The following is a 16,223-nucleotide window of genomic DNA, read 5'->3' on the forward strand; positions in this document are numbered from 1 at the left end:
CCCTCTCCTTAATTAAGATATTGCGCTCCTTGGGAATGGGTTCACCAGGGTCACAAACAGCTGGGGCCACCTGCCTCCCTCCCGGACTGCTACGTTGAGACTCGGCTGTGGGGACTGCCCCTAAATATAAAGAGGGGGGCTAATAGGACGTGAGATTCATTAGCCCGGTCCAAATTCTCCAAGGAATTAGTACGTCCAGTAAAAAGAAGCCCGGCATTTTAACTACGACTTTAAGTTATACCTTGCATAGTTTGAAGGACAACCTGGAAGATTTTTCGGCCACGAGATAAAATATTAATGAATAACGGGCAGTTATAAAGACGCCCGTAGCATGCACTTTTGCAAGTCCAGAGTCAGAAACATTGGGATTATTTATTTATTTTTATTTTTATTTTTTAAGACCTTTATTTGCATTTCACAGCAATACAAGCATCGGCCTACAACCATCCCGGCCGGCCGCTAAACAATTCACAAGGTAAGCAGAGCAATGTAAAAGAAACAGCAGTCGATAAGCCGGGGCAGGTAAGTATCCAGGATATAACTCGTATGTAAGCGTACAGCATTAGAAGACAGGATGTAAGAAGGTCAATTTTATAATGAAGAAAAGTTAAACTGAAAAAACATCAGAAGAAGTGTCAGACAGTCACCACGATCCTACAATAGCAACATGAAACAGAACCCCGGAACGAGTGCGAACACAATTAAGGACACGGGGGCAAGACATACGAGTCAGGATTAAAGTAAACAACAAATATACGGCATGGCGAATCAGCACCCCGACCCTTAAAAACAAAACAGATTGTAGGAAACATGAAGACGACGACACCCAGAAAAAGACGAAGCAAAGGGCCATGGAGACAAAGAAAGGACAAAGAAACAACCCACTTCCACCCTACCCCCCACCCTGCACCCCTGCAGAAGGCTACGGCCTACCCCCCCCAGCAGCGTGCCTATCGCCCTAAAAAGAGACCCGAAATATAGCAGAAAGAAGAAGAAAAAGAAAGGAAAAAATACGGAGAAGGGCCATCGAGCAGACCACCCGGCCCCCCCTCCCCTATCGCGCACAGTATACAGCAGAGGCAAAGGCAGAAGAGCCACAGTAGCAAGAATCAGATAGTCAATCGGTATCATCCCCGCGGAGTGTCCCTCCAAAACACCGTCAGCCGACAATATGTTCCATCATATCCCAGACGACATCATCCCTGGCCTCCTCTATCAATAGTACCCACATATGGCCATTCATCAAGCGGCATACAGTACAATGTGGCGGGTCCAGCCGAACCGGGCGGTCCGAGAGGCGCCAATAATCCATGGGACCGTAGTCCCCAACTCCCAGTCAAAGACGCATGGCGGAACTCCGTGCGTGGCAGCACCGATGCCGGGAACATCCCCCAGGCAGAACACAGTCTCACCGGCCAGGAGAAAAAAGGCACACAATCCAACAATTGTTGAAGCGCCGCCGGGGCGACCCAAACCATGGATCGGCGTTGTGCCCTCCGCCGCCGTATATATGCAGATCCCGACGAGTCACTCCCAAACACAACAGAGCAATCCTGAGCGATGCAACGGACCGGGTCCTTCGGCGTCTCCACAGACACAGGCGCAGCTGGATCGTTCAACACAGACGCAAAGGCGGGCACAGCGGCGCTTCCTTGCGATTCATCCCCACCCACGTGGAGCGGCGGGAGAACAATGGCGGCCATCCTCCGTCCCAGTTCCCGGGCGTCCCGGATCACGGTCTCATGCAGAGTTGTTAATGCAGCCAAAACGTCTCTGAACGTGGGCTCTCTCTCGAGTCGCCAGACCCCAGGACTCTCTCGCAGAAAGGTTTCTCTGCCCGGGTGAGGTGTGCACACGAGGGCGCCTCCCGCCATCTCAGCTGCTCCGGCCTCGTCCCTCACCACCTCAGCACGGGAACGGGTCTCACATCAGGGATGGACAGGATTCACAACGGGAATCTCACAGGCCAAGGCAGGTTTCTCAGTGGCATCTCACAGGCCAGGGCAGGTGTCTCAGCGGAAAGTCACCGAAAGGCTAAAAACTCCGCCGCACCCTGGGGGCAGCACGCCGACTCCGGGCAATGGCAGCTATGGGCCCGGGCACAACACCGGAATGGGGGGCGAATAATCATGCACCACCCTCGACCCAGCGGCATCACACTCCCCCCATGGTTCTCCGCCAGTCGGGCAGGGTCGGCACTTCCGCCATCGGCAATCAGGTCGACAGTTTCCTCCGGCCGAGTTCTCACCACCACCAGAGGCCACTGTTGTTGCACTCGAGGCCGGCCAGTCACCCGCACTCCAGACCCCGGACCCAGCTCCGCGAAGGCCTCAAAACTGTCAGGGACACTCCAACGGGTCCACAGCAAGCAGAAGCCCCAGGAGCAAGCGGTAAGTGTAAATGACTCTTCGCCTACAAGTAGATGCCGTTGCAGCTCAGGATAAGTGCCAGGATGTATGCGCGGGGTGAGGAGGCTCACGGAGCCGAGCGGTTACGCAGCCATCCCGATCGCCATCTTGGCTCCTCCTCAACATTGGGATCATTGAAATTTCTTCACCAGTCACAATTTTAGTATTTCTGAGAGTACGAATTGTTCAGTCTTGAAAAAGATGGTGAAATTATTTTAATCCATCAAAACGTGTCAACGCACATTTCAATACATAATCTGTATCTAGGCGGAGGTCATTGAGTACTGGGTACCAAGATTTACGTCTTAACCACTGTTGCAACACAGATATGTAACAAATAAGGGGCATATGGAATTTGCCTGTGTTATGTACTCTCCTATTCCCATTATTTTTATGTTTCCTTTTTGTATGTAATATTTACTTATGTGAGACTGTATATCAGAGCTGAAATGTGACACTATGATATATGGTATTTGTCTGATACAGGTTTCTCCTTGATTTTATTTGTACTTTTTAACTTCTGTATTTTATCAATATATTGATTTATATTTTTGTAACTATGACAGCCAATGTAATTTTGTTGGAGTCCTTTGGTACATTTTTCTCAAGTGTGATGAGGCATGAATGGTGAGCCTAAATCAACTAGATGTGAAAGATTTAGATGATTAGTCATTGACTAGTTGTTATAAAATCCAAAGGATACTTCATTATTTCTACTGTATAGTGCCCTAATTTTTTGGTCCTAAAGGGCTCCTCTTTGTTTCTATTGGTCTATTAGCATTCCTAAGGCCATAGCAAAGCTGAGAACTACAAAGCTCAAAATAAAACAAGCATTTGCAATGAAATAAGTATTGCATTTGCGCGAGTTTAAGCTATTGGCATTGTAAATGGTAATGCCTTTTATTTATTTTTTCAAAACGAAAACAAAAATAAAAGGCATTGTTAGACTATATACACAAACAGTAATTTAAAACTGTTCGAGTAGAACAGTTAAAGGAAGCCTGCATTTATAGAGTAGATTATTTATCTTGAGAAAAAAATCAGTACCCGCAAGATCGCCACCTGCCAGTAAAAGTTCCACGTGGCTCCGCCTCAGCAACTCTAGTCTGGAAGATAAATTTGCACCTGCTACAGTTGAAAAACTGACTGTCGGCAACGGCCATTGTTCGGCAGGTGGGGTGGGGTGATGTGTGTGTAACAGTGTCTCCTTGGCACCTTAAGCACATTCACGACTAAGAGAGGAGACCAGGGAATGTTGTGTAGTCACTTTTATAACATAGCTTCAAGCCAGGGTCTGCATTATTTTGGGATCAACTTAGTTGTCTCTAACTAGCTATGGTAAATCCTAAATACTGGTCCTCAGCCTGCCTTTGTGTCCCCAAAATGTGGCAGGTGCGGGAACAGACACGCAATCAAACAATGTTATTTACTTAGATTCAAAAATTGGTGATGATCTGGGTGGAATTACAATCCACAGACCTTGCGCAACAATCGCAATTTTACCTGCTTGTTAAATATCCCGTTAGTAATTTCAAGGCGTACCTTTGTGTGCGGTGAAATAGCTCAGCTGCATGGTGTGCCTGTTGCAGTAATCTGAATGCAAACTACAAACTGCGTTTATCTCCTTCAAGGGCCTATATTCCAAAGCGATCTTATAACGGGAGAAGCGCAGGTCCCTGCTGCCCCTGCTTTTGGGCGCCCCATTCCTCCCCAGAGTTATAAATATATTTGCAATGTGAGAGGCTTCCGGGAAGGGGGGCTTGCCGCATCCTGTATTATTTTGTGTTAGCCCCACAGTGTTGTTCTAGGAGGGAAGGGGTTAAAGCAATGTTAATAGTGAATGTGGTTGTCTCCCAGGTAGAGCTGTTGAGTTGGTTGGTGCATAGAAGAGTAAGAGGGGTGTGTCCTTGTTCGAAGACTGCTCCCAGACAATTCTACTAACTTCAGTCATCCCCAACACGATTTATGATTGCCTGTTGTGACCCACTGTAAACAACCTCAGAGTAAGTAACGCCGCCCGCCTAGCAGATGGTAGCAGCTCCCAGACTCCAGGCTGTGTTTTGTTTGCATTGGCTTGTTGACATCTTCTCGCCTCCCATTTGAATCTGAAAGGGCGCTAATCGCTAGTGTTCGACTCGAGCCGGTGCCCATCAAACACCAAGCGGTGCTCCGGAGTGCGGGGGGTCTCCTGCTGTCTGGCTGCCTCTTTTCCTGGGGACTTTGGACAGAGGTGTTGTCTTTCACCTGGTGAGCCGCCGACATGGGAGCCAGACAGAGGGATGCGGTCCCAGCTCAGCGCTAATGGTGCTAAATGGCTCATGTCGGTCATGTCTGCTGGTGGTGCCTCAACAGACCCTTACCTGCCTTCCACCTATTAGAACGAGCACGCAACCATGCTCGCCGCACCAGGTCCCCTTTGTTCTTCAGCCCACCTCCCGGAGCATTTACCGGAGTCTCTGACAAATAGGAAGGGCAGGAGGGCGCCCACCTTGTTCTTCAAAGAAAATGGTATTGTACAAGTTGTATTCCCTCATGTCCACTGAATTTGCGTCTGGACCCCAAAGGGATGTTTAGCTGGGCTGAAGGGGGCAATGCAAGATGGTCCCTTCAGTACACAAGGGACTGTGTCTGGCACGCTTTCATGATTACCTTTTGTTGCCTATGCTCAGCCCACAGTATAGAGAAGTTAGCCCTCATTTGATGTTACATGTCATTGTTTACATCTATACCAAATGAATATGGCGTTCGCTCCCAATGTAAGAAAGGTACACCACTTTAAACAAGCTGCTAATTAAAACAAGCAGCCGAACCAGCTGTGTGGGAGAACTCGTGGGAGGGGGTGCAAACATGGAGTATTTGTTTATGTCAGTCAAATGAAGCGCAGCCGCTATGCGCTCAAGACAAATGGTTGGAGCGGGCACAGGAATACAAAAGCCTTCCTGCGTGTGCCGCTGCTCGCTCCTGAGCCCCTCGGCCATGGAAGTCTCTTGGAAGTCTGAAGTGATTCCAAGAGGCGCTCTTCCTAGAGCAGCGCATGCACATTGCGCTAGGCGAGACCTAAAATGGAGGGAAATACTGAAACAGATACATTTTCTTATAATCCTGATGACCTGTTTGCAAATGAGGGGGAAGTGTGAGGGTCAGGTAGGTATGCCAAAGCGTCTCCTCATAGCTCTTTTCTGAGAGCAGGAGGAATGATACCAGTGGGAATTTGGGCGCAGCTATGGGATGTGGATGTCGGTGTGTTGGATGCAAATGTGCAGATTTTTCCACATGCTCCAAATAAATAAACACAAATCACCCAATGAAGGTTGATAGTGGAACAAAATGTGCCTTCTTCCAATTAACCTCCTAGTTTGTTATCAAATTGAGTGACAGGATCGGATGCAGTACCACATGGTGGCAGAAAGCAAGAACTTTGTCTACAGCCACTTGAATTGTCTGCTGCGATCCGATCGGCAGAAATGAACCAAGTTGTTTACGTCCCAAAATAACCAAAGTAGCGCTAAGCTATGTTTGTCACCGTATAATGTTGATGTCTTCTATCTAGTCCCCGCAACACCGATTTCTTCTCCTCAAAGGCGGACTTCCACACAGTGGTTCATCTAAGTTATTGGTGAACAAAAGTTTCATGACATCCATGACACTCTTGAATTTTCCATTGCTACGCCCCTGAGCCCCAATCCAATTTAAATCCCTCTGCATCATTCACAAAGCCAACCATAGTAATAAACCTGCTTACTTAGATCAAAAACGCTTTCCAGTTGTTGTATTTGCGTGGGAAGCTACACCAAACAAACTCTTCTGGAAAATTCCAAACCTAAAAAAATAGAAAAAAAAAAAGTGTTCTACTCTTTTACTCCCACTCTCTGTAACATTCATTCCCCAATGGAAGATAACTTCAAAATGTTTAACTCTAATTTCACATCGCTTCTTCAAACCTCAGCGTTGCCCTTCCTATTAGAAGATTTATTCTGCAACCAGTATGTTGTTGATTTACATACGTGTTTTACATGTGTACATTTTGTAGAAATTCCCATCATCCAGTATTCTTCTTTGCAATTTTTTTAAACATGTACCCCCCCCTTGTACCATATCCTGCCTCCTCCTGCTGCATTATACACCTATTCTTTCAACACTCCCCCCATCCCTTGTTTAATCTGCTTATCTAAACAGCATGTAGTGCCCTCCCTACCTCACCTCGGCTGGCACCTGCTGTGCAATGTAAAGGGCTCCCTTGCCACTCGGGACGAGGCACAGGGTATGGAAATATCCTGAAATACTACTACTAGTACTGCTCCTACAACTACTACTATAACTACTACTACTACAACTAATAATAATAATAATAACAATAATAGGAATAGTAATAGAAATTATAATAGAAATTATAATAAATCAGTTATTTCTTCCTTATCGAATGAAACCAGTGCATTTGTACTGCGGTTTCTGGGCCCCCCACATCACTGGCTACAAAGAGTGCAGAAGGAGGCTGGTAAAGCCCTCCATAGCTAAGGGACAATGCCCACGCCAAGCCTCCTGAATCTGGGATAGCTCATCCGGCCATCGGAGAAAAGGACCCACAATATGTGCAAAAAGTTATTGGAAAACATTCTGTAAGGAGGTTTTTAAGGTCTCCAACAGGTTGACCCTACAGAGTGAGGGGTAGGGAGGTCAGGGACAGCCAATGTGTTCCAGGGCAAGAAGGTACCACCTCAAACTATCCTAGGACTGTAGAGGAACACCAAACATGTAGGGAATCTCTTAAGAGGTTCCTTGAAATGTATTGAAATGTATTGATTGATATATACCTCATCCGAGATCCGCAATATGTTAAAATAATATATACAGATTTCCAGTCCCATCGTATTTCAACATATCATGAAATTCTTTATAAGCAAAAAAGAATATTGTTCTAATCTTATTTTCCCTAAAATAGCTGGAATAACACTTTAAAAAAGTAAAAAAATTGTAACATACATATTCATCAGGTGGGGTTCTTATAATCTCAATTGGATCCATAGTTCTAAAAATATTATATTTTGTACAAATCGGTTTTAAAGATCGAGAGCGTGCATCAATCAAGCTGCTATTTGGACAGACAAATAGGACATGTACCAAATCTTGGATTCCTCCATTACACAAATCACATTGGCCGGTTTTGTTAAAGTTTTCACCCCACCTCTTTGTTATATCTTTTAACGGTAGTGTCCTCAGTCTTAGCATAAGGATGCAATGCCTAAACTTATGGTCCAGTGTAAAACTCAAATATTTTGGGATCTCTTTATACTCCACCCTAGCTAACACAAGCTTGCAATGCGATAACTGTTGACAATAAAGTTTATCCATTTCGTAGCTCAGCCTCGGAGTAGATTTTTTCAAAAAGAACTTCAAGAGTTCCGGGTACCAACTTTGTAAAAGGTTCTTGGAGCATTGAAAGTGCTCCAAAGCAATCTCTAAATTTCGTTTAAAAGTGTATACTCCTGGATCAGCCTTAAAAGCTTCTTGACGTATAATTGCTCTTAATGTACCATCAGGTGCATGTAGTATGTTGTAAGTCCATCTGACAAGGTTTGCCATAGCTCTCGCGTATGCACTCACTACCCCTAATTCCAAATGGAGTGCCTGAACAGCAGTGACTTGGCTTGTAGTAGTAAGCATACGCAAACGTTTTCCCTCCTTTAGATTTTAAAAAAAACAACGATTTATAGGAATATATTCTAAACCATATGTTAAGATAGGGGTAATCTTTCTTCAGTAAACTTCGTGGAGGGCAAAAAAAAAGTCGCCTCCCAGTAGATACATACAACTTTTTTATAGTACTAGCATGGTATACTGTTTTTACTTCAGTCCATTGAAAATGCGAAACAGTACCAGTGGACTGAGAGAAAACTCCCCCTAAATAAATGTAAGTAGATGCTATTACTACTGTAGTTCCTTCTAGTTTACAGGTAAAAGGTATAGCTTTTAAGAGGGTCCTTGTAAGGAAGGCAAATGGTCTGTCGACCTACGACAATAGGGTGTGTGTGAGACCTTGTTCCTGTGCCCGGAAGCAGCCTGTGGGTGAACTGTGTGTGATAAACAAATCCACCTGGACTGGAATATTAATCATTTCCAGGACCCCAAGAAATGGGAGTGCCCCCACCTGGTGGGATGTGTAGTTCTGAATGTGCTTCCAGATCAGTGGACATAATTGTACTATGTAATACAATGTTAGCGGTCTAATTAACCTTTGACCTTTCCCCTTGCAGCTCGCCTGGTCCTCTGGCCTATCATCACCGGGACCGTCCTTGGGTTCCTCCTCGCCGTAGTACTAGTCTTGTGCCTCTGCTGGGCTCTCTGTCCAAAACACAGAGGTAAGTTGATATGTGAGATGCTGCAAATGCAGCCTGTGGTATCCGCCTCACCAGTCACAGATACGGAGGTAGGACTTCAGTGAGGGTGGCAGCGCTGCCCTGACGGTCTCAAGCTCTCTTCACTAACAGTCCATAGAACCCCCCACCCCCCCACCCCCACCCCAGAGACCAGTGACACTGAAGGAAAGCATGTAAAAGTCATTTTTTTAAGTTAACAAAGCTTTATTAAATAAAGTACAGATGTACAGAATTATTCATTACTCAGAATGGGAAATCAATCTATGAATATACTTTTAACCAGGAAGGCAAAACTAACTAATACTTAATACAAAAGTTACATCATAAGCATATTAAATGAGATCATTCTGTACTTAGAACATTGCATTTTTTGGTATTTTGTGTATTTAAGAAAAAAGAAAGAAAGTAGAAAACAGAAGAAGAGAGAAAAAAAAAGAAAGAAAAAACAAATATTACATATTGCATATCTAAACATGTATCACATAATAAGTCCTATGTCATATAATAATTAGTTTAAATAATAAAGTCGTGTTATTAACAACGTATTTCATATAATAACAGTGACAAATGATTATATAGGATATTTAAATTAATAGGAAAAAAAGAAAATCAATCATGGTGGCTGAAAACCATTGTGGAATCGCTAGGGGTTTTAAGCTTTGTATTTAAGTAACGAGTAAGCGGTGACCAAAAGACCTCTATATTCATCATTTGTAGTTTAGATGTAGCTGCTGCTGTATCGAGTCTATGATGAGAACAAAGAAGATTCCACCAACTAAAAGTTCTGAAAGAGTACACAATATTAAACATATGTGAGTGGAGGCCGTGTAGCCGTGTAGCTGACTGTGCCTCCTTTCCTCTGAGGAGTTCATGTGCGGACCTTAGCACTCACACACATTGTGTTAAAAGAGTAACTATGGACTTGTGATTGAGGCAGCAAGACACCAGCTTGAGAAGGGACCTGGTGGCAGCCATGAAGAAGGGGAGGGGTTGTACCCAAGTGTCAGAGGTCGTGAGCAGTGAAGGCCATCACTCTCTCCCTCCTGTCTCTGGTGACGTGCAAGCACTGAGCAGATGGAAGCCTCTGCAGGCGTGAGAGGTAGGGCGACTGCAGGCAAGGACAGCAGGGTGTTGAGGCATGCAGAGACTATGCAAAACTTTACAGGAAATTATGAGCATAGAAAAGGGAAAAGGACAGGGCTTTAAGTGGGATGAAAAAACCGGGGGGGATCTGTCAAAGGGGCGTGGCCAATGTAATTAAGGGTGTGGCTTAAAAACACATAAGCTAAAAATCTGTGCTTAGCATAGTGTGCCGCCCGACTTCTATTTTGCTGTTTCTGTCATTGTATCCAGATATATCATACAACAAGTAACATCATGCCTACAAAAAGTCAGGACTATTGGCTTTGTCAATGGCTGTTAGTTGCATAAGATAAATAAGCAGCAACTATGGCTTGTTGTATATAGTATTGAAAATGCTTCTAATTAAAGCCCTGGTGACACCATAACAATGTTGCTGCTTCCTGGGTTTCAAAAAGAGCAGGGAAATTCAGAGAGAAAATGACTCTCTTTAAAGGATTTCCCTTCCCCTACAATGCTCACTTGGCATGACGTCATGCCGTAACTTCTCCACTACTGAGAAGTGAGCACGCGCACATCGATCGATGTGCCTGCTGTCACTGCACCCCTTAAAAAAAACAGGCCACCTGTGCCAGGGCACAAAACAGAGCCCAATATGGACCTGTTGTGAGGTTCTCTTTTAAAAACTGCCGGTGCCCAGTACCGGCAGGACCAGGCCCACTTAAAACCCTGTAAAAGGACAATGCTGTAATGAGAGGCATGGCAAAATCTCAGGGTTCCTAATCCAGTACTGATACTCAAACATAATAGTTAACAAATGCAGTTTTTTTATTAATTAGTTCACAGCGGCACTTGGTAGACGCATAGAGATAGGGGGGGCATATAATTAGGCGTAAGAATAAGTAGGAGTAGGAGTAGGAGCAGTAGTACATAGGCGAAATTAGATGTAGGAGTAGGAGTGGGGAGAGGAGTTGGCCTGGCGTCTAGGGCAGTCAACCTCAATCGGGGGAACAGGGTACGAGTCTCGGCAATGACGCTGAATATCCTGTGATTCTGGGCAAATCACTTAATCTCCCCATGCCTAACAAAAATGAATGTGTCCCCATGTTATGCAACAGGTGCTATATAAAGTGCTCTGATACCCGATCCCGGGTCAAGGTTGGGCTATATAAAACTCCTTAAAAAAAGAAGTAAAATTAGGCATAAGAAAAAATAAGGGCAGACGTAAATACAAATTAAGTGCAGGACTAAGAATAAATGACTGTAGTCAGAGTAATTATCATAAAGGGAATTGACGTAAAGTATTATTAGGAATTAGGAGTAGGCATTAAGCAGGAGTTCGAGTAGGCAAAAGTGGCAGTACACATAGGAAAATGTTCAAGTAGAAGTGTGTGTAGGAGAAAACAGATGTAATGTTAGCTGTAAGTGTAAGTAGGAATAAGAAAAAAGAGTAACAATAAGTAGCAATAAGGTTAGGAGTAAGTAGAAGTAATAGCTGGATTAAGTAGAGGAGTAAAATTTGAGGTAAGTTTAGGAATGTGAGTGGGCAGATGACAATTTATGAAAGGTAAATTAAAAAAAGTATTTGTGAGAATTAAAAAAAGATAAGAGAAGCCCGTGTGCAGCTGCTGGATCCTCACCAAAGGTTTGTACAGTAAAAAGAAATATATAGGAAGTTCACATGTGTGACTGATGAGGAAGCTGTGGATGAGCTGGTGGAGATATGGTGCTGACCATGCGGATAGGTAGAGTGGGGGAGAGAGACAAAGGGAGAGAAAAGTTCTGCATTCATATGGAACACTAGAAGCAAAATGTCATCTCTAGGAAGATACAACTCATCCAATCCAATCAAAATGGTGGTCAAGAAGAAATGCTCCAGGATTGGGACAAACACATGAACTGGGAGAAAAGGCAATGGCGTAGGTGCATCTGAGTAAATAATAAAGCTATCCAATAATGAACAAGGGGCCGACCCAAATCCCTTTCTATTAATTATTTTAGTTTATTGTTGACAATAAGTCATTAACAACAGACAAATGAAGCTATTTGCAGGAGAAATAAATAAAATAACGTTTACAGAGTCAGTTGCTTAAAGATGTATCTTTTCATGTATGTGGACAATGTAAAGACAGCCCACTTCATCTCTTGGATGCTGGCCCCTTCCTGTTTTGCAGTCAAATATAAACAATGGTTTTCCAAATACTAATTGACTGACCTATTAGATGGCCAAGGTGACCACTCTATGGCAGCCGTTAAATGATTTTCTATTTATCGCACCTGATAAAATCTCACTTTGCCAAGTTGGAAGTTATCAGAAGGAATAAATGTCAGTCAATTATGAATTTTTAGGGAATATTGTGTATTATAGCGCTTAGTGCACCAAAAATCCACATTTTCTAGTAATTACAGCGAATGTCGACCCTGATAACAGGTTTGACCTGCCGATATTTATCACAAAACCCATAACTTCGATACCTGCCTTAACAGGGGCTACTGCACAAATTGCATTTAACTGAGTCATTCATAATGAGAGCCTATGTGGTAAGTGTGGGCAGGCCAAATGTGAATAATACCTCAACAGACCAATGACTGAAGGAGGCTGACTTAAATCACCATGTATATATGTTTATGTACATTATTTTATCTGGGAAAATGTATTCTTCTCAAAAGATCTGTCCTTTTTCATGATCAGTGACAGAATATCGGAAACACAAATATCGTGAGGACAGAATATTGTGTCAAAAATATCGAGGACAAGAATATTGAGAAGGTAAGTGCAAGTAAGTAAGTATTGATATACTAATCTTCACTCCACATCTATGTAGCTTGAAGATATATATATATTACCTACTGGCGGTCGCCAGTAGGTATATATAGTTAGGATTTTTTCTCTATGGGATTTTTGAAAATTCTATGTCTAATAACTTTGGCGTTTGTGGACGGAATCGGCTGAAATTTTCAGGAAAATGGAACATTTTGTTTCTGAGCAGCCACTGAAAATTTGGGGGGGGTTTGTCAAAGGGGGGCTGAGAAAAAAGGGGGGTCCCAAAACATGTTTTTCCCATGTTAATTTCCATAGGGCGGTTGGCCTCACTTTTAGCCCGAACGGCTGAATGGATTTCCACGAAACTTGGCAAAATTGTAGATATTGTTTGCCCGATGTGCCTTTGCTAGGTCTCAAGATATATGCTCCTGTGAATTTTGAGTAAATTAGGTTTAAAAAAAGATATATATCTAGAGCCGCGCCCCGGTGCGCGTACCGGGGAGCGCTCCGGGCGCGCCACGCGACTTGCGCACGGCAAGCTGATTGGTTCTCGGGTGTCTGTAAACATTCAAAACAGTCCGCAGCGGCCGCCATCTTGTGTCTCGGTAGGATTGAGACACAAGAGGTGGCAAAAATCAAAGGGGGAAATGAGCAAAAGGGGGCAGGGTACACCCCCCTGACCCCCTAGTTTTGATGTGGGGGCCATAAAAGGGTCCCGCGGGTAAAAAAAAATTTTTTTAAAAATTCGATTTTCGCGGGGGGAGCGCCAGGTACGCGCACCGGGGAGCGTACGGGGGAGGGTACCATGGAGATAAAAAATGACACTTTTTAAAAAAAAAAATAGCATTTTTTTATAAATTGGAGGTAGTTCTGAAAAGAACTTTTTTTTGTTTTTGTTGTTTTATATTTTTTTAGACTTTTTAAAACGATTTTATATTTTTTTGGGATTTTTGTCAGGGGAAAAACAAAAACAGGGATTCCAAAACTGCTCAACAGGAGCAAAAAAATGTGAAAATTTAGGGACTGGCAGGGCAGCGGTGTTGCTGTTTCGTTATGGCAATGAGTTCAACACTCTGCTCCCCATAGCAGAGCAGTTCGTCACACTCCGTGCACAGAAATTTGATGCCTGCAAACACCGGCTGAATGTTAGGGACCATTCTTCCACGGGGTGGTCCCGAAGGTGTTGCTCCACCAGTGGAGGTGCTGCCGCCATCTGTGGGTAAATTCCGTGCCAGCTCTCTGACACTCTCCCTGGCAAAGTTGTTAGGGTGTCTTCTTTTCACATGCCTGATTAAATTAGCATTTCCAAAACTATATTTTTTCAGAGGATTGCCTCTGGATAAACTACTACCACAAATTTTGCAGGTTACTTTTGGAGCGTTGACTTTTTTTTGTCCTTCAGGGATGTCATAAAATTTCCAGATGAAATGGGTTTTTTTCTTCTGCTGAGGAGGGTCCTCATCTAAAAATCCGTCTGAATCACTGCTGGATGACTCTCTTGCAGCCATTGCTGTAGATGAGAAAAGTAGGAGATGAACAAAGTACACAGAACAGCTCTTGCTCTCTCCAAGTACAAAGCAATAGTGAGAGAAATGGGTGGGTTTCACACAATTTGGAAAAAAAAAAGTTCTGAACCAATGAAAAGTGTTATTTTAAAGTCACATGGCTTGACGCGCTTACGCTACGCGCCCTGGGGCGCGTCCCGGGGCGTGTATCGTAAGCGCATCGGGGCGCTTACGTTGCGCGATCGTATGCGCTTCCGGGTGCGCTTACGAGGTGCGTCATAAGACGCATCTCGCGGCTACGCGATACGTGTCTTATGACGCAAGGCGTGGCGGCTACGCAATACGTCACGATGTTGTTTTCGTTCGCGGCAATAGCGCTATCGGGACGCTCATCAGTACGCGCCCCGGGGCGCGCCGCAAGATTGCGCTTACCCGTGCGTTCACCGGTCCGCGCCCCGGGAGCGCACCAAAAAGAATAAAAAAAAAAAAATGACATAATTATACAATATAAAATTCGATTTAAAATGTATTATTTTTTAAAACTATAAAGATTTGCTATTAAAAAACCTATGAAATTCACTGAAAAACCCCTAGGTTATAGACCATATATAGTTAGGAATTAGCATTTACAAAACCTTGAAAATTAACTGAAAAAACCATAGGTTATAGACCATATATAGTTAGGAATTAGCATTTACAAAACCTTATTTTACTCACACAAAACCATTGAAATTCCATATATAGTTAGTTGCACTAACTATATATCGCGCACCGGCAATCCACTGCTGATGATGTCACATATTACATCATTCATGACATGGTCAGTGACATCACTGATGACATCTCAAATGACATCACTGATGACATCACTGATGACATCTCATTTGACATTACTGATCACATCACTGATGACATCATTCATGTGATGATACGATGAACCTCTTCAGACTCTAATATAACCTTAGATACACTCAGTGTAAACAGACACTCACAGACTGTCACTCATCCATGTAGTTACTCACACACCTAGTCAGTCTTGCAAAGAATCAATCACACCTCCATTTCCTCAACTATATAGTTATACACACCTTACTTATTGGAACATATAATAACACATATTTACTCTGTTATACAATCCCTGATACAAGTTCACAATAATCCATACAGCCACTCACACATTCACTGGCTCTTATGCACAGTTATTTATATATGTCAACTATCACATGTACTGTGTTTTACATATGTACTTACTTTGACATGTAGCACTGAGATATCCATTCACTCACCAATACATTCATGCACACAGTCAACCGCCCATACAGCTGTTTCCATATGCACTTTTGAACCCATACATCTAGTGAATCAACTGCTCACACATCTATGCACAGAGTCATACACCTCCCAGACACCCACACACACACTCAGTCTCCCATACAAATACTTGGGCAACTAATCAATAACCCATATAGTTAGTCATATAGCTAATGATCAACACATGCATCAGATTACAAAACAACAGACACAATGATGCACAATTTAAAACAGTTTAGTCACTAACCCATGCACTCAGTGAGACACATTTAATCACTCACTTATACAGTAAGTCATGCACCTACTAAATCCTTCATCCAGACACTTATACATCCACTCATTCTTCAATATGTAAGACATATTTTAACTTTACAGAAACATACAGTCACTGGATGTTGTCATCAGTGATGTCAGGATGTTGTCATCAGTGATGTCATCAGTGATGTCATTTGAGATGTCATCAGTGATGTCATCAGTGATGTCACTGACCATGTCATGAATGATGTAATATGTGACATCATCAGCAGTGGATTGCGGGTGCGCGATATATAGTTAGTGCAACTAACTATATATGGAATTTCAATGGTTTTGTGTGAGTAAAATAAGGTTTTGTAAATGCTAATTCCTAACTATATATGGTCTATAACCTATGGTTTTTTCAGTGAATATATATATATATATATATATATATATATATATATATATATATATATATATGTTCCTCCAAATGCCCGAAAGCTATATCAATAAAAGGATTCCTGTGATGCCAGGTTGGTTTCCG

General features: G+C 43.2%; 1 protein-coding gene across 2 annotated transcripts in view; it reads left to right on the top strand.

The window, feature by feature from the left end:
• Positions 1-16,223, top strand: part of LOC144755681 (Fc receptor-like protein 5) — a 303,522-nt gene that overhangs the window by 239,905 nt on the left and 47,394 nt on the right. For both annotated transcript variants that reach the window (XM_078644853.1, XM_078644854.1), the window contains one exon: positions 8,660-8,764. In XM_078644853.1, coding sequence (XP_078500979.1) covers positions 8,660-8,764 — 105 coding nt within the window. The remainder of the gene's footprint in view (positions 1-8,659; positions 8,765-16,223) is intronic.

This window comes from Lissotriton helveticus, chromosome 5_1 (assembly GCF_964261635.1).
Source record: "Lissotriton helveticus chromosome 5_1, aLisHel1.1, whole genome shotgun sequence".
In the NCBI taxonomy this organism is placed as follows: domain Eukaryota; kingdom Metazoa; phylum Chordata; class Amphibia; order Caudata; family Salamandridae; genus Lissotriton; species Lissotriton helveticus.